At 42.8% G+C, this 26,955-nt stretch overlaps 1 protein-coding gene across 4 annotated transcripts in view; it reads right to left on the reverse strand.

Annotated features, from left to right (window-relative positions):
* The window catches only part of ttc28 (tetratricopeptide repeat domain 28), a 177,171-nt gene that overhangs the window by 41,169 nt on the left and 109,047 nt on the right, over positions 1–26,955 (reverse strand). For all 4 annotated transcript variants that reach the window (XM_027139634.2, XM_027139633.2, XM_027139635.2 and 1 more), the window contains 2 exons: positions 24,680–24,952; positions 20,904–21,034 (listed from right to left, as the gene is read on the reverse strand). In XM_027139634.2, coding sequence (XP_026995435.1) covers positions 20,904–21,034; positions 24,680–24,952 — 404 coding nt within the window. The remainder of the gene's footprint in view (positions 1–20,903; positions 21,035–24,679; positions 24,953–26,955) is intronic.

Here is a 26,955-nt window from a genome sequence, read left to right on the forward strand (position 1 = left end):
ATCCGTCACTACACAGTAAACACAAGAGAAGTGTTAATGACACAAAGTCCATTAAAGATGAATCACTGAACTGGTTTTCTGGTGCAGCTCGGAGTTTTGCCCAAATCATAACAAAACACAATGAATCTAACTTTGTGATCTTTACCAGTGGCTCCCACTAATTGGATGGCTGCTCCTTCAATGGATGATTTATTCCAGGGTTATTGCTATTGATCCGAAGGCCATCTGTACGAGGGTGAGAAAATCCATTACGTGAAAGAATGAGGAAGAAGAGGCTAGGTGCGCCAAATTAGAAGAACAAATGAGGATGGCATTTAAGCACAGAACATTCGCAGCTCGTTAGGTTTTTCATTCACGAGGATGCCGGACGAATTAGTCACTTTAACCGATAATTACTTTACCAACTGAGTTAACCATATCATCTATTCATCTTGGTATTGGGACAAGACATTCCAGCAGGCAACAAATTAATGGTCGGCTCAATAGAGACTTAAGGCGGATCGATAGAACATCTCCATTGGAGTTCTATAGTGGGAAAGCAACATAAAGAGCATTAGTTCAAAATCAGACAGAGACCTTGGAGAAGAGAGAGACAGGACAGAAAGCTCATTAAAATCCAAAACACTCTCTGCTGGTGTGCAAGACAGCTACAAATCAAAGTGATGAGCAGCCTTAGAGTGCACTCGCTCACTCAAACGAGCTATTTCTTCATGCACCATTGCATTTCTGCGCAACATTGCAAATGACGGCGTTTTCCCTCACTGAGGAGGGCCGGTCTTTAATGCACATTCATGTGAAAATGTGAATTATTGTTTTATAATAAATACCTTAAGACTTAGCAAACCACCCAAAACCTTGAAATAGGTTTAGGATCCGGGCGGAAACGCTGCTGCTGAAACGATGACAGAAAACAAGAGTGAAAGAACGAGACAGCGAAAGATAGAGAGAGCGAGGGGAAGGTACAAATGAGTGATGCGTATCACACGCCCGCTGCTGCGCTCGGTGGCACGACTCACACTCTCTACACACTCCGGGGGGAAATGACTCTTAGATCTGAATTTACCTTCAGGAAATTATTCTGACAGTAAATAAAACATCGCCAGTGCAATAAATAGAAAGAAAGGGGGGGGGGGCACAGAGTGAAGTACTTGATTGAAGGAGACAGACAGGATGAGTGTGTGTGTGTGTGTGTGTGTGTGTGTGTGTCAGCCTTGGGGACCGCCACAGTAGCGATAGTAGGTTTTGGGAGTCAGGGGGAAAGGGAATGTAGAAATGAATTATTTAAACAGCTTTATTAGCATGTCCTTTAGTGATTTCTCAGGCTGGTTGTGTTTGGCTCGGGTTGTTTCCTGCGGGCTGGGTGGGGAAAGAGTGCAAGAAAACAACGGCAACTCACATTTCTGAATCACTCACAATCCACAATGGCTTTCTTCATGCATAACAAACCCTGGAAATGATGTGAAAAATCATGGACAGCCTCGAACTGCCAACAGCGAGGTCCATATAACAATGCGCTGCTGTCAAACATTAGTTTTGCTTCTCACTTAACACAGCTGAAGCTGATAATTATTCATCGGAAAACTCTCCTGTTAACAAGGACGCCACATACGAGGGGTGAGAAGATTAATCAACACATGCTGCCTTCACAGATGAGTCAAAGGTGTTAGACTACAATAGCGCACCTAGTAGTCTGTTTGGATCTGGCACGGGGGGAATTGATTCATGCATAGTATTTGTACAGCCGTTTGTATAACTGTGGCACTTCTATGTTGCCTTAAATTCACTAATCTATATCACTCATCTATATCTATCTGGTACCGATTAAAGAAAAAAAAAATGCCCATAAAGTTTTCTCTGAGAGTCTGTGATGTCATACGTCAGACATGATTACAATATGGACACGTCTATTCTCACTCAGAGCTGATTTCCTTTTTGCCATTTTCCCCCCCGGATTATCATTCTGGCTAATAGCTATTTTGCTAACAGTACTGACACATTCCCTGCAGCTATTGACCTCTCCTGACCAACACATCGGGCAAGTGTCCTCTTCAGTCTGGAGTAATCTGTCTTGAATACTGAGGTGACTCCTACGGGCCAACCGAAAGAGACCCTTGATTAGAGGGGGCATGGGAACACAAAGCCAGGAAAAGCAAATAGACTATTAGCTCAGAGCCTTTAGAATACAGCAGTTCCATGAGTCAGAGCCTACAGGGAGACTGACTGTCTCACACTAACCTTAGGCTGCCTTGCACTAACCTTACACAAGGGGAAACACACCCATAAACTGCTGGTAGGTGTCTGAGTACTACATGCTTTCCATTAGACAGCCCTTCCTAATCCCCAGACCGCCACTCCACCACTTAGACAGAAGTGTGATAGAAAAGCAAGCCTTTACTATAATTTAACTTACTTTCTAGCTCTGAGAACCGATGGCTGTTTTCCTCCAAATACAGATCTGAAACGGTTACAGATATTATAGATACTCAAGCAGTTCTTGAAGACTGCTCCACCTGCTGAGAGTGACAGATGTAGTTCAGACTGCACTGGAACAAAATCTGTTCTTAGAAATGCTTGTATTTATGTTACGTACCATTGCAATGGAAGAGAGGTGTTTTTCAAAAACTTTAAATTCTAATGGATGGACATTTTAAATCAAAGCCCTGATTTTTAGCCTCTCCCGAGCACCCTGGGTGTTTTTGAGATGTATGCAGATCACTTTGTCTTCTCTGATACTGGCATCAGGATACCTACTGGCATCAGGATACCTACTGGCATCAGGATAGTGCCGTATGTCACAAAGGGGCAGGCAATCCAGAACACATACATACTCCTTGACTATATTATGGTGCTTGCTCTTGCAGTAAACTCCGATAAGTCTTGCCTAACACAGGGGAAAAAACACACAGAATGAGGCTAAATACATGAATGAATGCTAGCCACTTTATCACTCTGTGGTCTGGGGGATATTACTATGTTTGCCAATAAAGATTCTGCCACACCCACAGAAGTCTGTAATCATCATACAGCTTCACCCCTCCAAATGCGTCCTTGTCAGAGTGAAAAAAAACGGAAAACCAAGCTGGGAATGCAGGGCATTCCTGACAATAGGAATCCAGCTGGGAGTGATATAATCAGAGAGATATAATAACCACGTAAGCCTCCCTTACTGGCTGGGGAGTAAAGCGGTGCCACAGCGGCTCTGGGGGAATGTGGCCCGTCAGTGTACAGAACGTTTAACTCTTTTTTTCAGGCGTTAAAACAGAAACAAATTTCCAACTACCCTAAACCTCTGTGTAGAATCCATTGAAACACCACAGCACCACACGTCTCTCTAGAGTTTCACAGACTAATTACTTTCCATTTAAAAGAGGGCGAGGGACTCCCACCGGCCGCGGTCACCTAGGAGCCTGTCAAAGAACTTCGACCTTGAGCTGCTAACGTTTTGCATTTATACTCTGGCACTAAGCTTGTCTTATACACGATTTCTGCTCATGATCATATCACCCAGCTTTGTGAATCAGTCGATTGGCTTCAATGAGTGTTTCTTACTGTGCGTTGCACAGGCAAACAAAGCTGTAACATGTGACCACCTCCTTCTCGTGCTTCTTCTTTAGAGGTGCATCACTCCAGGAAGTCAGCTGCTGCTAGCTTCGCATCATCCTGCGTTTTCTCCAGTGTCTACATTAACCCATCAGAGTGGCGTGAGTACAGTGGTCATCTCAAGCACCTTCCTACAGTGAGTCCTGAAGTGAACACACTGATAGTTGGGTAGATAGAGTACCTGAGGTGCTATAAACCATTTCATGAGTTTCATGTCACTCAGAACCTGCACCTGTAACTTCTAGTGACAGAGGGCTGAATGATTGCAGCACATCCGAATATTGCATCATATTGTGTTTTTACTGGAAGCGGTCAGCATGCATGTGTATGTCCATAAATGACTCCAAGGTCTAACTAGTGTGTTTACTGTCCAACAAAAAAGCATGGCAGCAATCCTCACGAAAAGGATATAAACATCACTATTTTATTCATGAAGTTGTAGCACACAGGATTATTCACATTCAGTCAGTCCCAGCTGGGAGGATTGCCGAACTATGGAGTTGTCAATGTGGAAATCCATCTATATCTCCTTGCATTGTCCTGTTCAGTATGCACTGGAGTCTCCCTCTGGCTACTCGGTCCCATGCTGACACCGTCCATCACACCTTTCCTTGTGATGTTCTGAGCGCAGCAGGACATGGCAGCGAATCGATGCGCACATATAATAGCTCCGGTGTTTGTCTGCCCCCTCCTTCTTGCGTACAGCCAGTACTTTCCTTGCCTGCTGTCAGAACAGTATTGCATTCGTACACTATGTTGTGTTGCATATAATATTCTGTAAAATCTGCCACAATGTTGTATTGCTCAGAAAAATGTACAAGAAAACATAATTGATTGCAGAGATAATTGAGTAAAGTACTGTAAGTGTGCTCATATGAGATATCGGAATGAATGAATGAATGAATGAATGGTGATTCTGACTTTTTCCATAAAATACAACTCGAGCCATGATTGCTGATATTTTGTTCATTATATTATAAACAAAGCAAAGCTTTTGCTATAAAAAAAAGCCCATGTCAGGGTTGCCAAGCATTACTGAGTTACTCTAAGCAAGAAATGGCCGCACTGAAAGATTTGTGGCCTGACAGTACATTTACGTTTTACTCCTGTGACAGGAGTGTGAAAGCCCATTTACTTCAACCTTCAAAGAAATGCAAAAAGAGAGGGCTTAAAATGTAGGTCATATTTCATAAACCATTTTCTGATAGCTTAATTTTTCGGGTTAAAGCCACAGCCAAGGCTGGGAACACTGGAGGATTTATTTTTTTTAGAAAAGCAAATAAACTGCATTTGTGCTGGGAATTTTGCCAGGAACATTTTTGCCTTATCACCATAGAATAAGTCAGTTAAAAGACGCCATATTTATTCTTCCTGATGGTACATGTGTCGGAATTCACAGGATAACGGGGAGGAGGGTGAAGCATTAGACAGAAAGGAGTACTGGACTATTTTGTTTGGTGAAGAAGCAGAAACCGTAATCTTAATTATTCCCGATAGTCATTTTATTCCCATTTTCTAGGAGAAAATCACCTAGAAATGAACATTTCTGAAGATTTGTACTGTTAAACTGAATAATAATTAAACTCTTATAGGGCAATTGTTTAGGTATGAATTAGAAGATTTACACAGTTTAAGAAAACTGAAGAAAAACAAAGGGACATTAGAGTAGATTAGACTGCTGATACGTCTACGTCTGATGAACTAACAGAACAAAGAGGTCAGTGCTAATTAAGTGTTATCCATGTGTTTCATTAGAAATTCATTAACCCCTCGGCAGGTATGGTACATCAGCACACACCACACACAAGCACATGCACAAGTGCACACACACACACACACACACACACACACAAACACACACAGGATACAGGCTGGTCTCAAAACAAGCCAGAAACTCTAAGAAACAATAGATCTGAGTTCCTTTCCCACTGTTCTCACACACAGCCTCACTTGGGCATAGATGACCTTTGGAAGCATTCAGAGCATGCAATTAGCATCAGTGTGCATAATTAGATCAATGGTTGTGATTAGATTTTTACTGAAAGGTAACGAATCAAACCATGTTTTTTTTTTCCTTGCCCAAGGACTCAGTTGCTCTGAGTGTGAATGCGGCACACCGCAGTCACGACATTGATAAATGCACAATGCAAATTCCTATCTACGGCGGAGCTGTTAGCTTCCGGGTACAGGAAAAAAAAAAAACATAAAAAAAAAAAAAAAGATGTAAGAGACCCATAGCAGAGATGTATGGAAGTATTGAAAGGTTGGTGCAACACACACCAGATGAATCATTTGGGAAGCAGTAGCATGGTGCACACTTCAAATGCATAGAGTACACAATTACACAACATGTCTTTAATTGGTTCTATTTTGCAAAATATAAATATCTAGCAGCCAAATTAAAATAACTGCAATGCTGCCCAGTTACACGCCAGTCCCAACGGAGAGAAAAACTATTTAATCCTTTCTTCTTGTATTTGCTGATGTTTAGAACAGGTTATCTGTTCATGCTGAACGATGGATTTGGTTACATTCCTAGGCCAGAGAGACACCCAACTGTGATTCTGTCCACTGACGACAGACCAGTTAAAAGCTTAAAGAACACAACCGCGTGAGTCTTCACTGTAACGACTCTGTAAAGCTAGTTTATTCACAGACATCATTTTCCTTGTGTTGAGAAAGCTCAGAGTGGTCCCACTGAGTTTGGAATTGCTTAGTCGAGATAAGACAGAGGCCACCAAGTGATCGGCCAACGAGAACAGCCAGAGTCTGAGCCTCTAAACCCCGAACAATCATGCCCGGGATTCTGGCTCTCCCTCTGCACTGCAGACTTAGACATGCCCTCTTAGCTCTGACACTAAAGTAACAGTACTCCATTTTGCTGCCTTGCTGGACAAGGCTGCAGGCTTTCGTGGCCCTTGTTCACAGCTCAGTGCATCTGAAGTCTAGTGTCAAGCTCAGCACTTCCTTTTTATGTGCTTCTACTTTTCTGTTCTGCCACCACAAACTGCTCGTTTTCATCAACGTGTTGAAAAAATGAAGGCGAAGAAAGAAGGCAGTCGCAGTTCTAATGGCTTTTGTCTGACTGTGGTTCTGATGCTTCAGAGAAGCCATTTTTGCCTCCGACCGAACAGCCGTCTGTCTCACTTAGGACTGCCCACATACAACAAAACAATGCCAAATGTGCAATATTACCTCCGTCACGACCCCAGCGAGCGGGCTGAGGGAAGCACATACCTAATCACATTTCCTTAAAACACCAGAGAAGAACAAATTGCTTAAGCGAGCCTATAATGAATCGAACAGCAGACGGTGTGCTGCTGTAATGTGCTCAGACAGGCAGCTGTAAAACAGAAAATCTTGTTGACAATTTTTTTTTCTCCCTGCCTTGCGTGAAGCAAAGCAATTCCTCTGGAGTGATTCTGGCATGATGGGCTGGAGAAGGAAGGAGGGGGAGGCTTCCTATAAGCTCCGCATGTAAACAGAGGAAAATGAATCAGTGTGAGTGAGAAAAAGAAGGAAAAACGACATGCCGCATAGGGCCAGCTGGGCTGACAAGTGATTGATTTCCCAAAAGAAGCACCAGGCTGCCATGCAAAAAAAAAAAAAAAAAAACTTGCATCAGAGGTAGGTGGGGGAGGCTAATCCGGTTTGCTCATCTTTGTGTGAATGTCTGCTTTCGGGCCTTCAGTTAATCCGTTTCTCTTTCTGTCCCCTGCTAGCGTTTTTATCACTTTAGACGGTAGAGAGACAGACGGCTGGCCTCCATGTGAAGAGTGAAGGAGAAGGGAAGACATCTAGTGGGCTCCCAATCTAGTCCTTGTCTGGGCGCATAGCTTTCATCATCTTTGCAGGTCTCAGTGCTCCGACTGATTCTTAACGGATTCTTCGTTTTATGAGAGGTTGAAGTGGTAAGAATAAAGTTCTGTCCGCTTCATTTACTGTGCTGAGTAAGAAGGACTCGGGTAAGGAGATGCAGACTATTCTTTGCCTTCTATTACAAGAGAGCAGGAAATTGGGAGATTAGAGGTCATTTTATACACTATTACTCAACTGGAGAGAGAGAAAGAAAGGATCAAATTTAAAGTAAGATAAAAACGTGAAGAGAACTACAGAAACACAGTGAAAGAGAGAAGGCCTAGTCAGCACAGAAAGCCTGGCAGGAGCAGAATGGACCCTCAGCTGCTGTGTTCTTTGGCTGTGCGTCAGCAGAGGACGCCTTGTGTAACAGTGTTTCCTCAGCGTGCAAGAATGCAAATCCTCCCCTGGGATGGAGCCTCATGTTTTATAGAGCACAAGTCTGCAGAAGTGTAGCTCGCAACTCTAACGATGCACTGACCTTTTCCACAAAAAGCTGGGCTCCACTGCTCTGTGGTTGCGTGAAAAACTCACAGCGTCTATCCCCGAACTACGCTGTCTCCTTAAGATCTCCTTATTAATGGCATGACTCACTGCACCATGAGCCCTCATCCTGCAGATTAACTATGACTGAACTTCATGAAGGTCAGTGCCAATTGCTGGCTCGGTTAGAAAGAAAGTAGAGGAGAAACAGAGAAACTAAAAACTCTCAGAGGAGGCAAGAGTCAGGCCATGAACATATGTGCAATAGGAGCACCAAGTCTTTTAGCAGGTTCATCAGTGGAAGGCTGGATTTAAAATAGTACAGAGGCCCACGAGCTCATATTTCTACCCTGAGGAATGGAGAAAAAGAGCTGATTCCATTCTCTGGGAGGTGGCCTGCTATAACTCTGCTTTTGAAACAAAACATAAGCACATACACACATACAGTATACACCCTATGCTAAGCCAGCATGCATGTGCAAAGCAGCAAGAGGTGAACATACTTTACAGGTCTGAGATGCTGCAATTCTATCGTTGTTAGCTTAAAAAATACAGAGGACTAAAGATAAAGATCAGCCTATTGATTGCTAATGAAGTGATTATCAAGGAACCCACAGGCAGTGAACTCAGGGTCTTGATCATATAACTCAATAACTGAGTTACCTCTAGTCATTGCTCAAGGGCTAAACTGACCTCTCTGGACATCCAAACAGACTCGAGAAAACATCCAAACTCTGACTGACTTATGAGTTAATCCTGCCGTGCCCAAAGTTCCATTAATCCTGGAGCTCCAGAGAGCCCAGAGGGCAGAAAGTGCAGAGCCTGAGATTCTGGTAAATTCTGAGGTGAAATGGCAACCGTTGCGATCTCTGACGTCCCAAATCTCTAGAACCAACGTGGAAACAAACACACTGACAGAATAATTACAGGTCCTGTCTCTGCCTGAACTCTCAAAAAGACTCCTCTTGATGCCTGTGCACAAACTACCAATGTTCAGAATAATGCATAGGCATATTTTAGAAAATAATCTCCTAATTGTACGTTAAAATTCCACGGTCTATTATTAGTCGCCTCATTTAAGTCTATCAAAGCCCATTTTCTAGACATCTTGCCACAAGTTGCTTAATGTGAATATGTTTTCACATATTGGTTTACTCGTGCATGTCGATCAATTGCCTAAACAAATTTGAGTAAAAAGACTCGCAAGAATTCCTTCCTAAAAGCGATAGTACACAAAACTGGCACCTTACTGGCATCGCATTGTTTGAGGCAGAATCTCAAACCGAATATTATTGACCACGTACACCTGATACCTGACCACCAAACTGTGGCACAAAGTTGGCTCAAACCTGTCCCAGCATGACAATGGTCCTGTGCACAAAGCAAACTACATAAAGACATGACTTGCCAAGGTTGAAATGGAAGGACTTGAATGTCCTTCACAGTTTCCTGACTTCACCTCCACTGAACACCTTTGGGATGAGCTGGAATGCTGACTGAGCTCCAGGCCTCTTCACCCAACATCAATGCCTTGGCTTCACTAATCCCCACAGAGGAAATCCTTCCCAAAAGAGTAGAGGTTGTTATAGCAGTAAAGGGGCACTAAATACTAGAATGCGATGTTCAAGAATGTGTGACGGACAGGCTTCACCATACTTTAGGCCATACACTATACATATATAGTGAACTGGAAGCCATTTAAGAATTGGCCAACATGTTAAAAGAGCATAATATGATATGATAGCAGTATGATAAAGTCTTCTTGTGGTATTATTTGCATAAAAAACCCAATACAACCGTTGGGATTTGTAGACCAAAGCGTAGTGTAGCTCTCCTATTCCTTCTGTCTGTGACAGTATAAAATTACAAGCTATTAAAATACATTTGAATACCAAATCTGTGAAGTAATTAAAATTTAAATGCAATTAAATAAATCTGACAGCTCTACCTCAGATAAGCGCATAATTGGGTTTTAATATCACTGGGTGAAGAAGTAATATAACAAACCTGACACTTATTTGCCCTTGGATGGATTTCAGTGCTTCACCCAGTTGACTTGCAAGACTGGGATGTGCAAAGGAATTTAAAGCAAGCTGATAAGTCAGGGCCGGAGGATGACGTCAAATTACGAGCTTTACAGCTGCAGAAATTGTTGTCTAATGCAATAAGGTTAGCATTTGGCTGAAGAACTATGGAGGTTTTGTGGGAAAACTGCGGCAGGTAGCTCAGGCTGAATCAGCTCAGCTGTGGAATGACCCAAAATGTGTTTCGCATATTAAGCTCTAACAGCCTGCCCTAGGGGCCAGGAGTCTATAAGAGAGTGGCTACACTACGCACACATACAAAATGACCATGTACTCACATCTCTCTCTCTCTCTCTCACACACACACACACACACACACACACACACACACACACACACACACACACACACACACACACAAAATCTACCTTATTCTCCCTCTCCCTCCTCGCATTGAAATGGACTTCCCAAGCCCCCATTCATCTTTCTGACAGGCGTGGCATTGATCGGCGCAGGCCGCGGGATGCAATTCCGGCCCTTTAAATGACTCCGTGCCTTGCCACACCAGTGAGGTTGAAGAGCATTTGTGGAGGATCAGCCAGTTAGCTGCACCAGAGCAACGCAACTGCTCATAACACGCTGAGCAGAGAAACCTATTAGGGCTTAAAAACACCAAAAAGTCCAACTGATTTAAAGCCTCACTACTGATTTGTCAAAATGACTAAGTGGTTTCAGTTGGTGTTGTACTGGATGTTTGATACTGCATGCATGAGGTTGCTACTGCATACATTTACATTTACAGCATTTAGCAGATGCCCTTACCCAGAGCGACTTACATTTTATCTCATTTTATTATACAACTGAGCAATTGAGGCCCCTTGCTTGGTGGACGTAGGAATTGAACTCACAGCCTTCCGATTGGTAGCCCAACACCTTAACCACTAGGCTACTACATCCCTACATACGAGGGTTAGAAAGTTCCAAATGATCGGTCTGCTCATCTTGCTCCATTACAACCAATCGACGTTAGCGAAAATATTGTGTAATATTATAATAAAGAAACACGCCCAGATCTTTACCGTTATAGAGAATACAAAGATCTTCATATAGATATTCGACCGAAAAAGTCCTTTCCCATGCTACAAAGATGACAAAAACATTGACAAAAACAAAATTGTGGAAGGCCACGTTGGAGAAACCCAACCTTGTAAGTTGGAAGTTTATAGTGACTCAGAGTCTAATGTGGAAATGACACACTCAGGGGATGCTGTACTGTAGTGTACAGTGAGGTGAGAGTGTATCGTTTTGGAGTCTGGATTCATAATAAATGTAAAATAGATGAGTCAAATCGAAAAGTCTGTATTCTCTATACCTGTAATCCATGCATCAGCTTTCTGTATTGTTATCTTACACAGAGTCGCTGGGAGCCTGGAGACAGGGCACAACTGCACAACCACCACACACACACACACATACACGCACATAACCCGGAGGAAACCCGGAAGAAACCCCCAAAGCACAGGAAGAGCATCCCCCAACATAACTGAACACCTTTGGGATGAAGGTTAACGTTCTTGTAGCTGAATGACGTCCACAAACCTTCGGCCATGTATTGTATCATTCAGATGACTAACATCAAGTATATTCAGATACACTGTATAGAGATGATTGTAGCTATTCAGTAGAGATATCATTCAGTTACAGAATCTTAAAGGTTCAACACAAAAGCTACATCTTGGGAATTTTCTTTATAGATTTTTCTAGAATGAATCTTAGCTCTGCGACGGTCTTAGTCAAATCTGATTTACTGAGTTAAACACACATCCTGTGCATGAATGTAATCTCACATTTGAGAGTATCTCGATCATTAATATAGATCTGTTTGGGTCTCTGTACTGTGCACGCTTCCTTCTGTGTGTGTGTGTGTGTGTGTGTGTGTGTGTGTGTGTGTTTTCCCCTCACTGCTGGTTTCTCTCTCCATCTCACTTCTTGTATTTCACTCCCCTACTGGTGTTTTCTGTCTCTTCCCCTCTCCAGCTGTCTGTCTCTTTGCTGGTGTCTGCCTGTCTCACTTTGTTTGGAGACACCCTTCCCTTTTCTTTCTCTCTCTCTCTCTCTCTCTCTCTCTCTCTCTCTCTCTATAGGCATCTCACTGCTGATTCTGTATCTCTTGTCTTTCCTGAACCTGATATTGAAAAACAAAAAACTAAAATGAGCAATTGGCTGTAAATAAAAGTCCTTTTTTATAACATGTATAAGAGAACATAAGCACGGTGTGGAATGTCCTACAAGAAAAAAAGGTCTCTCCATCAGTAGAACTATAACATATTACAACAGTCCAAATCCTGTTGTGTGAAACAGCTGAAAACCTGCACAAGCAGACAAGCTGACAAGCCAGTGGTTTAAATTACAGTAGAGAATAAAAAAGAAATCTGAAAACACTAAGTTCCGGCAGGAGGCGAGGATATTACTGGGATTTGTGCTTCTTAGGAATTGAATATCATGGCATTAATATGAAGGTTGCTGAGAGGACGTCAGTGTGTCGCATGGAGGAGAAACTGATTTTAAACACCATCCAAGCAGGAAAGTAGCACATCAGCTAACCACACGCTCCACTTCAGCAGAGAAACAATTTCAACAGGAGAGAGAGACAGAGGCAGAGAGAGAGAGAGAGACAGAGAGAGAGAGAGACAGAGAGACAGGGCAGGGGGGGGCAGAGAGAGAGAGAGACCAAGAGACAGACAGAGACAGAGAGAAAGACAGAGAGAGAATGAGAGTGAGAGACAGAAAGAAGCAGAGAGAGAGAGAGAGAGAGAGAGAGAGAGAGAGAGAGAGAGAGAGTGTATGATTTAGAGGTGTGTCTTGTGACCAGTGTTGGGCAGTAACGTGTTACTTTTGACAGAAACTAATACTCTAACGCGTTAAATAAAGTAACTCCGTTACCGTTACCATATTCTGCGGTTGTCCGTTACCTTTTTATAAATGTATTCATTTTGGCTGAAGTGTAGCCTACAGTCTAACCTGTTTCCATCATGTTATTCCGGCGGCCTCCAGCAATTGTACGATTGGTGGATGCCAACCACTTTAAACATGAAGACGCCGCACTGTGGGCGTGTTGCCATTTATTCAAGTATGTGTGGCAGTGATGGCGAGTCACGGTGAGAGCAAGACGAGGTTGGAAATATGCTCATAATTTTTTTAAAAAAGCAACTAAAAAGTTACTTTTAAAAGTAGCGCATAGTGATTGAGTTACTTTTTGAATGAAGTGAATAGTAACTGTAACTAGTTACTATTTATTAGTAACTAATGTAGCACAACACTGCTTGTGACAGCATTAAGCACAAAATTACATTCTTATAAGTGTATAAGTTCCCATTAACAGAGAGACCAGAGTCTATATTGTGGACGTGTGGTCACAATCCTCACAGCAGTCCTTTGGGGATTTCCTGATTTTGCCTTGTGACAGAACCTAAAGCAAAATTGACCACATTTTCGAGCAAAAGCTGTGATATTCTTGCACTTTCTTACACAAGATTCCATCAGATTTTGGCTGCTGTTATGTGACATCACCACAACAAAGCATACAGCTGTTTGCTTTCTTGCTCATATCGTCTCAGGGAGACATTTTTATTCTGAATGTTGCTTTAAAGCTGCTCGGAGACAATGTCCTTTTGTTGAAAGTGCTACACAAATAAAACCGAACTGAACTGGATTCGGTCGAAGCCCTTTTCTGTTCACGTGCGAACACGAGTAGTGCTGTCAGAAAAAACTAATTACATACGTGTAATTAGTTTAACGTGTAATTAGCGTAGGGGATTAAAGGACGGATCCTGTGCTTGCAAAACAAAAAGCACAAAAAAATAAATAAATAAAATAAATAAAAACATATAACATATGCTTCACAGTATGATGTAGAAAGATTCAATAAAACGGTGCTGATTTCAATCTGCTGGTTTTTGGGAAGGATCTGGTAAGCGTGGTGAAAGATGACTTATCATTTAGCCTTACTGCCGCTTTAAACACCACTTCCACTGAGTACGCCGAGTACGCAATAATAAATAATCAGGAGGACATGCGTGAAGTCGTACGGCCTGAACTGTAGCACAGGCTCCTCCTCTGTTGGGACGTATCTGCTACAGAGTCACGGCTTCACTATAGTCTTTTTATGTTGTGTATAAGGGCAGACAAACAACAAGAACATCCATATGTGGCTTTATGGTGCAAAGAAAATATATAAAGACTGCTTTTAACTTGTGAACAATTTCAGTTTTCTATTTCAGAGAGAGAGAGAGAGAGAGAGAGAGAGAGAGAGAGAGAGAGAGAGAGAGAGAGAGAGCGAGCTGGAAGGAAAGAGGAACAGCAAGCAGTCAATACCTGAGCAGCCATTAATCTCACTGACAACAGCACATTCGCTTGTGTGTTGGGGCTGTAATCTCTGTTTGTCTGCTGTCCCACACCTACGAATACTTGCTTGTACACCTGGACTTCGCTAAGGAAATACGTGAACACACTGCGGAGACCAGGACACACACGTACAAGCTTCACGCTGCGGGTTTGCTCTGTGTGTTTAGAAATGTGAGTACCATGCACTGGCAAGACCTGATATTTGACATTTATTATATTATTTCTTATTAATAATAAACAATGCTTAGTATGATCGCCTGCCACGCTCCACTGTTGCCATGTTACAGAGTGGGTGTGTCCCGAACGATCTGCCTCTCTGACAAGAACACCAGCGAAATTTCCCAACAGCACTCGCTCCTGTCAGTGGAAAAAGATTGACGGGGAAGATGATTTCACGGGTCATGAATATGAAACATGAGGCAGAGTGTGTGTGTACATATATGTGTGTGTGTGTGTGTGTGTGTGTGTGTGTGTGTATATATACATATACATACACACAATAAGCTGCAGTGATTTTGTCAGGAATAAGAGCGTCGCTACAAAAACAGAAAGAATAAGATCAAATCTAGTCAGTAAGTCAGTTATTACTAATAACAGCAATAAATAAAATAAATAAATAAATCAAACTTTTCTCCAAGCACGGTGCCGTGTTTAACTGCTAACAGTCTGCTTCAGGTCTGCTAAGCAACGTAATCGCCACCGCCCGTTACTCATTCACCACAAGCAGCAAGAACAACACTGAGAAATTCAATCGAATCAAATTCATCTGCTCTAATGTGCATCAGATCCCTGAATCCCCGATCTATTCTCTACGGATTAGTGTGAGAGAGCGAGGGTAAAAAATGTAGACTGTAAACTGCTCCCTCTAAAAAAAAAAAAAGGATTTGGTATTTTCGATGCAAACGGTCATTAGGAACAGAAAATAACCCCAGAAAACAACAGGTTTCCTGAGGGAGCACAGGATATGAATAACTGCTTTTCATTTCAATATGCCTCAAGTTGTCTTTGCAGAAAAGGCAATCCGTGTGTTCTTGTTTCCATAACCAACAGTGCAGACAGACACGACACACGGCTCTCACGTTTCTATTGTTGGTTTTTTTTGAGAGTGCAACCTCTGTCTGTTATGAGCTAGAATACATAGGAAGGTTGTTAGTTGTCCCTCTGTTGGAGATTGGCTGAAAAACTTAATATCAAGTCTGGCTCTTGAGAAACTTAAGAATAAGTTGTGTGGAAGAGAGTTTCTGAAAAGGTTTTGTTTGTTTTGCAGTTTGTTCAAAACGGTGGCATTGAAGAAGCTTTTAGAGAGTGAAGTCACGAGGTATCTAGTAAACCTAGTAAACAAGAATTGTTCTCTATAGTGAGAAATCATTTATAGTGTGTGAGCCTCGTGGAGATGGCTTGTGTTTGGTACACATGGTACGCAAACATGAATGATTCCCTCTATACGAATTAGAAATGTTAGAAATGCTTTTGAATGAAAAATCCATGAAAGAGATGCGTTGAGTTTCTCGTAAATGTAAAACTCACACACAAACGTTTGCAGACGGAGATTAAGGTGAAAAACAGGATGATGTAAAACACCGCACGCACGCACGCACGTACTAAAGACCTCCAGAACAAACAAACAAACACACACACACGCTCTTAGGTGGCAGTCTAGGGGTTAAGGTGTTGGATTACCAATCAGAAGATTCTAAGTTCGAATCCCAGGGCCACCAAGCTGCCTCTGCTGAACCCTCTATTGATCAGCTATTTTAATGTGATAAATGTAAGTCGCGCTGGTTTGGTCTGCCAACTGTAAGTAAAATGCACACGGAAGGATCTTTAAGCATATTTAAACATTTCTGTAAGTGAAAGCTGACCAACTACAATCATTTCTCCCATCAGATCTGTGCCAGAACAGGATGTGAGTTTGGTAAAAGGCACCAAATGAAGCGGGATTTACTTTAATTGGGCGAGCGACAGTGACTGCAAGTCGCAAAGAGGCCAAGACTCGGAGACAATGAGCACATTCTAACTAGACAAAACCAAACCAATTACAGCTGCCGTCATATCCGATATCTCTGTGCCTAATGAATACATGAAAATATGCCATTGAAATGAGATTAAAACGTGCTCTGCCTCACGCAAATTACTGGCGAGAGCAACTGGCGGGTTTCACGGCGTGCGACAGCTGCGCGGTTAAAGAAAAGCCGCAGACAAACGCGCGGAGGATGTTGTTGCCGGCTGCGTTTACGTCTTTCGTTGCCGTTGCAGAGGCTGGAGAGAATTTCACAATACAGTACGATCTGCCTTATTTCATGCTCTTCCATCTCTGCTTTAAATCAGGGCTTAAGTCGAGACAAAGCTTCGAACGAGGGATGGGACTGATACGATCCATCATGTTATTCCGGCGGCCTCTTTATTTCTTAGTTCATCCTATAAAGCACAAAAAATCGCTTCATCCAAACTATCACTGTTATATACACGCCGAGGGGTACAGAGCAGGGTTGTCTGAGTCCAAACGGCTTGTACGTCCTCTCAGCTTTTCCCCCTCCAGAGCTTTATCTTTACCATTTGGAGTATAAGAGTCTAACGCCATAAAATTTTAATGTTTTCTTTTTTTTTTTCCTCAGGCCTGGGTTTTTATTAGCCAGAAGCACACACTGTGAATATTGGGTGTTCAGAAAGGGGACGGGGGGTCGGGGAGGGGAGACAAATCTGTGGATGTATACAGCCATGTTTGTTGATCTTTATTGTGTAATGTGAGAAGCATGGCAAAATATATCAGAGATTTCACTCGAAAGGAAAAAATGAAATAAGACGACGTTGTGGACTTGGGAAACAGAGACAGGATGATGAAGTGCTCACACACACACACACACACACACACACACGGTTTTTAATTCTTTATGGCTTTATTGACACAGACTGTGAGCCTCATTTCACTGTAAAAAGTCTCAATGCATCAATATTTATGACCAGATTCCATTATGATCACTCAAAGCTCTAAGTTTAATTAATGATGCAGCCACATATTACACTTAATGGGCCAATATTCAGTAAGCTGCAGCAATGGGAAAAAGTTTTTTAGTTAACATGCAAAACTCACACACACACACACACACACACACACACACACACACACACACACACACACACACACACACACACACACACACACACACACACACACACACACACACACACACACAGGACTATATACCTGACTGTCTTCATGCAAATCCCAAATCATAAGAAATGAGTTCTGCCATGTGTGTACGTGTGTGTCCTTTTATCTGCTGCAGGTGTGTGAAAGGGGAAATGCAGCCTGATTGTGAGCTGCAGTAATTACAGAGACACGGGGCAGAAGTGTTTATGAAATGAGACCAGGTGCTGCGATGCAGATGATGCCATTAGACAGGTAGTGCTTACGGAAGCCTCGCCCAGCAGGGGGTGTGTCAGTGAACACACACACACACACACACACACACAGGTAAACATAACATAACACATATAGACGTATGTAATACACAAAGAGCGTTTACATATTCCAGATAAGCTTTAATGTCAGAGCTTTAATCCTTCACGAGAGGTTTTGCTTTGAACTAAGAAGAGATATGACACAAAACGGCGCCATGATCAGGTGGTCTGTCCATAGCTTATCGACCGAGTTTTAGATGAAGGAAAGGAAACACGCCTGCTGTCGCTCCACAGCACCAGAGCTCTTCATCATGTGTGTGTTAACTCACTTCCAGCTACAGCTCCCTCACCTGATTCTCATCACCATACAGAATAAACACCAGATATTCTGGTTACTTCTTGCAGCCTGTAGACCCGCTTGTTTTATATTGGACGTGCTTGTCGTCTTTGCTCTGTTTGGCCCTGGCCTTGGTGGCGTGATTCATTTCGGAAAAGAAAAAAAATCCCAAACAAAACAAATCTGGCTCCAACACTGGTGCTTGGACCCCAAATATAAGGGGGAAAAAAATCAGAACAAAAACTTCCAGGTCCACTAAAAACATCCTACAACAGCTTCTAATAAAGAGCAAATCTTTTTAATTAATGACTTATTTAAAAACTGAATAACAGGCATCCATTAAGAGTCCACAGCCACCTGCTCTTTCATGATGCGAATACAATCTGCGTTATTTAATGCTCTTTCATCTCGTCTTCAAATCGGTGCTAAGCTGAGACTCTGGACAAGCCAGCGAATTCCACGATCTATCACGTTATCCCAGTGGCCTCTCTCTTTATCTATCATTCAGTCCGGTGCGAAATTTATTCTTTCAACAGCACGGCTAGAGCGACTAAGCCAAAACAACTCGCGTCCTTCTTGGAGCACAGCGTAAATTTATTATTCATGACACTGAATGTGAAAGCACTGAATGTGTTGCTCTGATTCTCCGTCTCGAGCCTGCGAGACATGAAGGTAAAGGTATAGTCGTGAAAGATTTCACTGAACACGCTATAATCTATCTGATCGCTTCTCCTAATTAAGCAAGATCACGCTCGGGGACCGAAAAATCAAACAAACAAGAAAATGGTTCTGTAATTCTTCAGTCATAAATTAGTGTGTGCGAGGAGCGTAACACAACAACTGCTCATTAAAGGCTGATGATAGACGAATTCTGATTGGCCAGAAGGTTGATTCCTTTTTGGGATTTGATGTTGATGCGCTCGATGGAATGTGTCTTCCATTCTGAAAGGAGTCTCCAGTGTTGGTGCTTTGTAAAAGTCAGAGGTAAAGCTGAACATATCATTTCTTTTATTTTCCTTCAGGACAGAGGATCTCTACCGGACACATGCCTACACGGTCATTTGTCATAGGCTTGCCCTCAGAAATAAAAAGGGCATGCCATTACTTAAGAGCACCTCACTCGGTTCCATCATCCACTGCTCCTGCACCTTACGAACACCTTAACTCGGCTCCTTATTGGCAGATTATCAGTCTATTCTCTGAGGTGCCCACTGGGACAAGGTGATAAAGGACAAGAGGGGAAAAAAAGGTTACTGAGAGCATCACGGTGACCTTCTGAAGTGACTAATGAAGAACTGGAGCAGTTTATCTACCTCACACACACACACACACACACACACACACACACACACACACACACACACACACACACACACACACACACACATTTCCCGCCACATAAGCTACATCTACCTCGTTAGCTCCATCCGTTCTATCCAGCCAGAAGCGATGTGATTCTGACACCCTCCACTACCCAGCATGCAATGCAGCCGCAGTGGCAGTGCGGGTGTGATGGGAGAGACATTCATTTCTGCCAAAATGCTCTGCTATGTGTGAACGCAGCCTGGCGCTCGTGCAGAGAACGCTAAGCTCTGGAGAGCTGGAGGAGGGGGTCACCGTGCTGCACACACAGTGAAGGGCATGTAGAGGAGAAGTGGAGGAGGTGGGGGGCGGTGGGACCCCCAAAACTCATAAAGCCTTATTCATAGTAGAAGCGCAAATGTATTTGTTTTTATACAGCATGAGCGGGAAGAAAAAGGTTCCTGTGACAATATGTCACTCTGACGCAGGGTAGAAACGACCATGTGTTGATGAGTGACTAAACTGAATGTAAAAATAAAATCAACTGGCGTTATTATCCGTCTTATCCGTCACGGGTGCCCTGAAAAAAGAAATTCCTCCGATTTTTTTGCGGTCTTCGTCGACGAGCGTATTCGTCGGCAGTTTCACAAAGAGATTATTACTGTTCACAAGGCGACTTGATGAGCATTGTACTTCCACTGTTTTTAGGCTAACTGCAGACTAATCAGTAAACAAAAAATAAATAAATAAATAAAAAAAAGCTGTGTTGATGCCTTTATTGCAGGATTTGGGGTATTAATACTTGATCTGGCTGTGCAGTGGTGTGTAGTGGAGTGAAGAGCAGACACAGCCCCAGACTCGACGAGGACGAGTGCGGTGATGGCCGACGAACCCAAACGAGAGCGCTGACAATAACATTCATCACTTTCTCAGTCAAAAAGCCCTGGCTGCTGAATCAAATCAAATACGACTTATTATTTTGGAGAGCTTTTTTTGTAGACAGCAATTAGTCAAGAAATCAGAGGCCACTGTTTGAGGAATCTTTGATTAGAACTGAAAACGATCTGGTTATTTATACATGAACACTCTCTCTCTCTGTCTCTCTCTCTGTCTGTCTCTCTCTCTGTCTCTGTCTGTATTTTTTTGACTGTTCAATTCAATTCATTTGAATGTTAACACACAGATGCTCTTAACCCTGCTGTTTCATCTGTTAACCAGAAACACATGACATTAACTCAAGTGCCACCAGACAGATTTATTGTCACTATGCTTTCAGTAAATTGGAATTTTTTTTCCTATAAGGAAATCGTTAAGGAATACCATTCTGTGACATTTACTAAAACTGTGTGCAATTTTACATAAAAACAGACAGAAATATACAAATAAAACCCACTCACAACCACCCACGCACACACGTACACAAAAACATGTGCGCGTCCATGCGCACACACACACGCTCACGCACACACTCATGCACACACACGCGAGTTTACCTCTCTGTCCTTCAGCTTCATGGCCAGGACAAGCTGGTTCCTGTGATTGGTCAGGGCCTCTCGGTAATTGCTCTTGGAGAAGAATGCCGAGCCGAGGTTCCCGTGAGCCCTGCACTCACCTGCCTGGTCACCTGCAAGAGACGACGAGTCAGCAGTTCAGACAAACACACGCCTGGCTGTGTCCATGCACTTCCTCACCTGCCAACTCAAAGACATGACAGTCAATGACTCTTTTCAGAATGACAAATCATCACACACACTCTCCTTCTCTCTCTCTTTCTCTCTCTCTCTATTTATCTCTCGCTCTCGCTCCCTTTCTCTCACTCTCTCACACGTCAGCGCTCTGTTTCTACTTGACTGTGAAAAATGTTATAGAGCTATTTCTGCTGATACACACTGAAGGAGCAAAAAAAAAGAAAGAAAGAAAGAAAGAAAGAAAGAAAATAGGAAAAATCTATGAATGAGTAACTTGTTTTTTTTCTGACTGCAGCAGTGCCGTAATGCTGACTTAATCTGCCTGATATTTCTGTAAGCTTTCAAGATTTAGACTGGACAAGAGATTGCTGTAACAGCCAATATCTTCCGAAGCAGAGTGTTTCCCACATCTGTCACGTCTTATGAAAGGCTGGCAGCTGGCGAGACGAATCGACTGTGAACGATATGATGCGTGCGGGACGACACCAAAATACTTTGAGTGCTTTCATCCTTTGGGGAGGATTAGAGTAATGGCACTAAGTACAGAGGTGCGTAGAATACGTGAATGCAGCAAGTTCCGTCCAGGGGCCTCCGCTAAAAGATAACATGCCCATGACATCATAGAGATGGAGGATGAATCTGTGGCCAGCACACACACACACACACACACACACACACACATACACATACACACACACACACACACACACACACACACACACACATACACACACACACACACACACACACACACACACATACACATACACACACATACACACACACACACATACACACACACACACACACACACACACACACACACACATACACACACACATACACACACACACACACACACACACATACACACACACACACATACACACACACATACACACACACACACATACACATATACACACACATACACACACACATACACATGCACACACACACACATACACACACACACATACACACATATACACATATACACACACACACGCATACACATACACATATACACATACACATATACACACACATATACACACACATATACACACACACACACACACACACACACACACACACACACATACACACACACATATACACACATACACGCTTGTATTTCTTGTATTACTTTATGGGAAATTTTATTTAAACTATTTAAATTCATTTAAACTATTACTATACAAGACAAATGTCCTGACCTTGAGTCTTGTCACATATCACATCATTAATATTACATGTAAAGTGGCAGGAAGCCGAAGACTCTCTGTCATGGAATTGTTGTTGTTGTTTTATATTATTATTTATATTTGTCTGAATGAAAGATACAAGTTGAAATACTAGAGAAAGTTCCAGAATAAAACCCGACGCAAAGCCATCGTGTATGTTCCCTGCTAGGTAAACAAGCCGCGTTGCACTTAAAGATGTCCAGAGAAAAGAAAGACGCTGGCCAGACTCGAATTCTTGAAACGTTCGCCAAGAACTTGGTGATAAAGGGCCGGACTTGATGTGCTGGATTAAAGACATTATCAGGAGATGATAAGGACTGTACAAAGGTTCATGTTAACTGGTCAAAGCTGTCTTTCTGACTCTGTCCTCACATATAGTCCAGAGCTGGGGGTCACCTCGAGGCAGACCCAGAACCCGCTGGAGATAGTGAGTGATATCCCACAGCAGGCATGAGAACGTCTGAGGATCACACCAGGACGAGATGAAGATTCTACCTGACTGACCTGTCGGCTGTTTCAGCCTCTCGAGTGAGAAAAGTGGAACGAAAACGAGCATCTTCCGTGACACCGACTGCTCACTCAGAATCTCCACTTCAGAGCTGTTGTGCAACGTGTTAAACGTGTGAACTGAACCGTGGCTGACTCAAGTGCACGCTGGCACAGCTGAAAGCGTACGAGAGGAAGGAAAGAGCCGTGAACGAACGGCACGGAAGCTTTCGTGTCTCTGCAGAGAGCTCGTGAGAAGAGTGCACTTTTTAGCCGTGTGCATGATTTGAGATGCTCCTCTTTCTACAGAAAAAGGAACGGTAAAGGTGTTGTAGCTATTAAAGCTTTCTTTACTAAACTGAGCGTGTATTAGGTTCAGCAGAACGTTTGTTTAAATAAGATTAGGGGCCGATAATAAAATCTAAGATGATACAAACAGTCTACTCAAGGTCCTAATGATGTCCCTTATTCTGAGAGATGACCTCAAAGCTACATCAATTCATCAATGCGATTCTTTAACCTCTAAATACAAAGCCTCGCTCCTCTGTTCTGTGTACATCAGCAGACAGAAGAACTTCCTTTGTCCTTCGGGGGTTCGTCATAAAAATTGTAGTCCAAACCTGTCGAAAATGGTTCTCACGTCTTCTCCTGCTACAGTATAATCTGACAGCAACACATCCTTGGGCTGCACTCGTGTGTATCGGCATCTCATCGTGTGTAAAGCTGAACGGTGTCTCCATCCTCCATCTGCTCCAAGAAGTCCTGATCGATGCTCCTGGATGTGCAGCTCCATGTGATGAGAAATAAAGTTCTTATTCTCTGCACCTCCTCGGTCATGTGCTTGTGTGCAGTGTTCGGTGCTGGCTCCATGTTCGGTACATGATGAAGTCTTGGCTAGTTCATGTGTGCTTGTTATTTTAGGAAAGAGACTTTATTTCCAGCCGATGTTAAGGTAGTGTGCTCTTTTTAACTAAAACAGACGACACACAATATTTTTTCCCCCGACGCATTATGCTTACTGTAAAACCCAGAAAAAAAAAAGTGAAAAAAGAAACTTTTTAGACTATTTCTTTCATTTATCTATGTATTAGATTTGTCACATTGTGGTGTATTTAAGCTTTCAGTTTAAAAAAAAACAGGGGGGGGGGGGGGGTTCCAGGGGGTGTCGCTGAATAGTAGCCGATTTACAAAATGTATTCAAGCCGTTTCTTCATTTGCGTCTGTCATTTTTAATGGAGGGAGAAAAAAATAATAACAAGTCTGTTCTTTTTGGCTGTTAGGATTAACTCATCTTCATTCTACGCACATCCACATCCTGGGTCACTTCACTCGTGTCCATCCTCTGACTTGCGCTCCAATCTTTCACCCAGTATGGTAGCAGAGGCCTGGCTGTATTATCTGAGCGACGTTTTTCTGCACGGCTTTTTAAAGAAAAGGATTCGTCAAGCATGTCCATGTTTTTTTTTTTTTTTTTACCACATCTCTGAATGTGAAGTCATTTCCATTACGGGTGTGGTGAAAATGATTAACATCCATTAACGTCGTCTAGTACCTTCATTTGCATAATTATCGGATACTTAATTAACCTCTGGAATTCAGTTAATGTAGGCTTTTATGATTAAAGACTGAAAGAGTTCATTTCTACGTGATGCAGAAGGAAACGCAGAGTGCATATGTTAACATAATAACAAAAAACAAACAAACAAACAAAATAAAAATACAGGAAAGTTTTACTGATGGATATTTCGGCGTTTGGGGCGCCGGAGATTTCATTACGTCTCGTAATCGCATTATTCTGGTCAGTGAAGAGAGGAAAGTTTATTGGTTGGATCTATAGCACTCACTCACCTAAGGTCTTGGCCACCTCCAGGTCTTGTTGCATGTAGGCGGTGCTTTTCTCTGTGTTGCCCAATGACCAGTAGGCGCTGCTGAGGGCGGAGAAGACCGAGCCGCGCAATTTGAGGCTGCATGTCCCAATCTTCAGCGCCGCTTCTAAAACCACCACCGAGGCGCTGTGGTGGCCGGCGCTCAGCAGCTCCTGGCCGATCACAGACACCACGACGAACGGACTCTTGTCCAGCTTCATTTTCTGCAGCTGCTGATAGGTCGGCTCCAAAGACTCTGTGGGTTCGGATAGGAGAAGAGAAAAAAATTGGTACTGAGACATGTCATAACCTGTGGCCTTAAATCCCACTAAACAGACAAGTGGGTCACGTGACTCAGGTACAGATTGTTTAGTCGGCATGGATAGAATAATAGAAGCTTAAAATAGCGATTAGAAACATTATCTTAACATGAAAAAAAAAAACAATCACATCTTCATAATGTTATTTAGTTCTTTTTGAATGCTATCATCATCAGATTACATGCAAAAAAAATTCTAAATGCAAACAAATGTCTGTATATTCCAGCCTGAATAAAATGCTGGGCTCTCCATAGATTGTAATTTATCACGCCTGCCTACTTATTTTCCTTTATGCCTCAGCCTCTTTTTTTTTCCTTCCTTTTTCTTCAATAAGAAGTCTTTCTGATGTCTTTCTCTGATACACAATCAGACACTTGGTGGAAGGGTAAAGCGGAGACAGAAGGCCAGCATATGTGTAGAGGTGACCTCCGCCGGAGGGGCGGAAATGCAGGTAAAGTGTGAAAGTGCACGGTGTCATAAATCAACTCGTGCCACGGCCGTGTGTCCCCGTGCTGCCCGCTGGGAGCGATGACACTCCGGTTTTTAGCTGCCCTTCCTTATCGGCTTGTACCATCCAGCAGGAAAGAGCTTTCCAGCTGTCCTGCTCTACTTTCTCTGTGTGTGTGTCTCAGAGAGTCAATAGCAGTGTGTTCAATTACAGTTTTGCTTACTTTGCATTTGCAAGTGTTTTTAGGGATAAAAAGCCCCAATAAGAGAAATCATTCATATATATGTATATGAAGTAAGAATTGAAATAATTTCAGTGATGTTATATTAAAGGTAAATTGTGTCAGAGAACCGTTCAGCTTCAGTTTCAGGTAGTTCAGTGATATGGAAACATCAGTGTGTGTGTTTGTGTGCTTGAACGCATGCATGCTCCTGTTTGCTCCATTAAATCAACAATAGCAGCTCTGTAGTGAGAGGAAACCTGTCCATCGCTGGATGTCAAATATGTTACACGCACCATTACACACCTGTAATCCTGTTGGCGTGCACACACACACACACACAGACACACACACACACACACTGCACTGCACTGGGAGAGAATTGTGTATTATTTCGTTTTATTACCGTTAAACGTTTGTCCTATTTATGGCCACGATCTGTATTAAGCTTACCTGCTGAAATATTTACCGCAATTTATTTCCTTGCATAGTAATGAGACTCACTGCTGTAATTGGCTTTAGTAATTAAAGTTAGCCGACACTTTGGAATGGAGTCAGGATTCCTTTAATGATCTTCATTGTCTCTCTCTCACACACACACACACACACACACACACACACACACACACACACACACACACACACACACACACAGAGAGAGAGAGACACAGCAACTTCATTTATCTTGACAGCATTATCAGTTGCTAAAATAAAACCATGAAAAAAAAAGCTCTTTGGCGAGCGGTGTACCAGCGTGAATATGTGTGTGTGTGTGTGTGTGTGTGTGTGTGTGTGTGTGTGTGTGTGAGAGAGAGAGAGAGTGTGTGGGCGAATGAACAGGCTGCAAACTGAGTTAACCACAAAGCGTGGCATGATAAACAAGAAAGGAGAAATGCTTATGTGGCCCGTCGCGAAGGAGCGATGGCACGGCCAGGATTTAATGACGAGCCTCTGGGTGCCTATTTTTCTCGCTCTTACTCACTAATGTTCTCTCTCCCTCCTTTTCTCCGCTCACCGAGTGCGCAACATGTCAAACGGGAGCTTTGACATGACTGTCTGAATCCCCATAGGAAGGCGGCTAAATAAAGCTGTAATGACAGCGTGTGACAACGCCACCCACCTCGCATTATTTCCTTCCCTTCTCTTTGAATTACCGCTTAGGAGACCTGCAGACCTTTCTATAGCTGCTAGGGCCACATGATTAGACACTCGATGGGCAAGGACCTTAATCCAAACCATACCGATGTTTATTCATGTTCGTCTACCGACAC

Source organism: Tachysurus fulvidraco, chromosome 20 (genome assembly GCF_022655615.1).
Source record: "Tachysurus fulvidraco isolate hzauxx_2018 chromosome 20, HZAU_PFXX_2.0, whole genome shotgun sequence".
In the NCBI taxonomy this organism is placed as follows: Eukaryota; Metazoa; Chordata; class Actinopteri; order Siluriformes; family Bagridae; genus Tachysurus; species Tachysurus fulvidraco.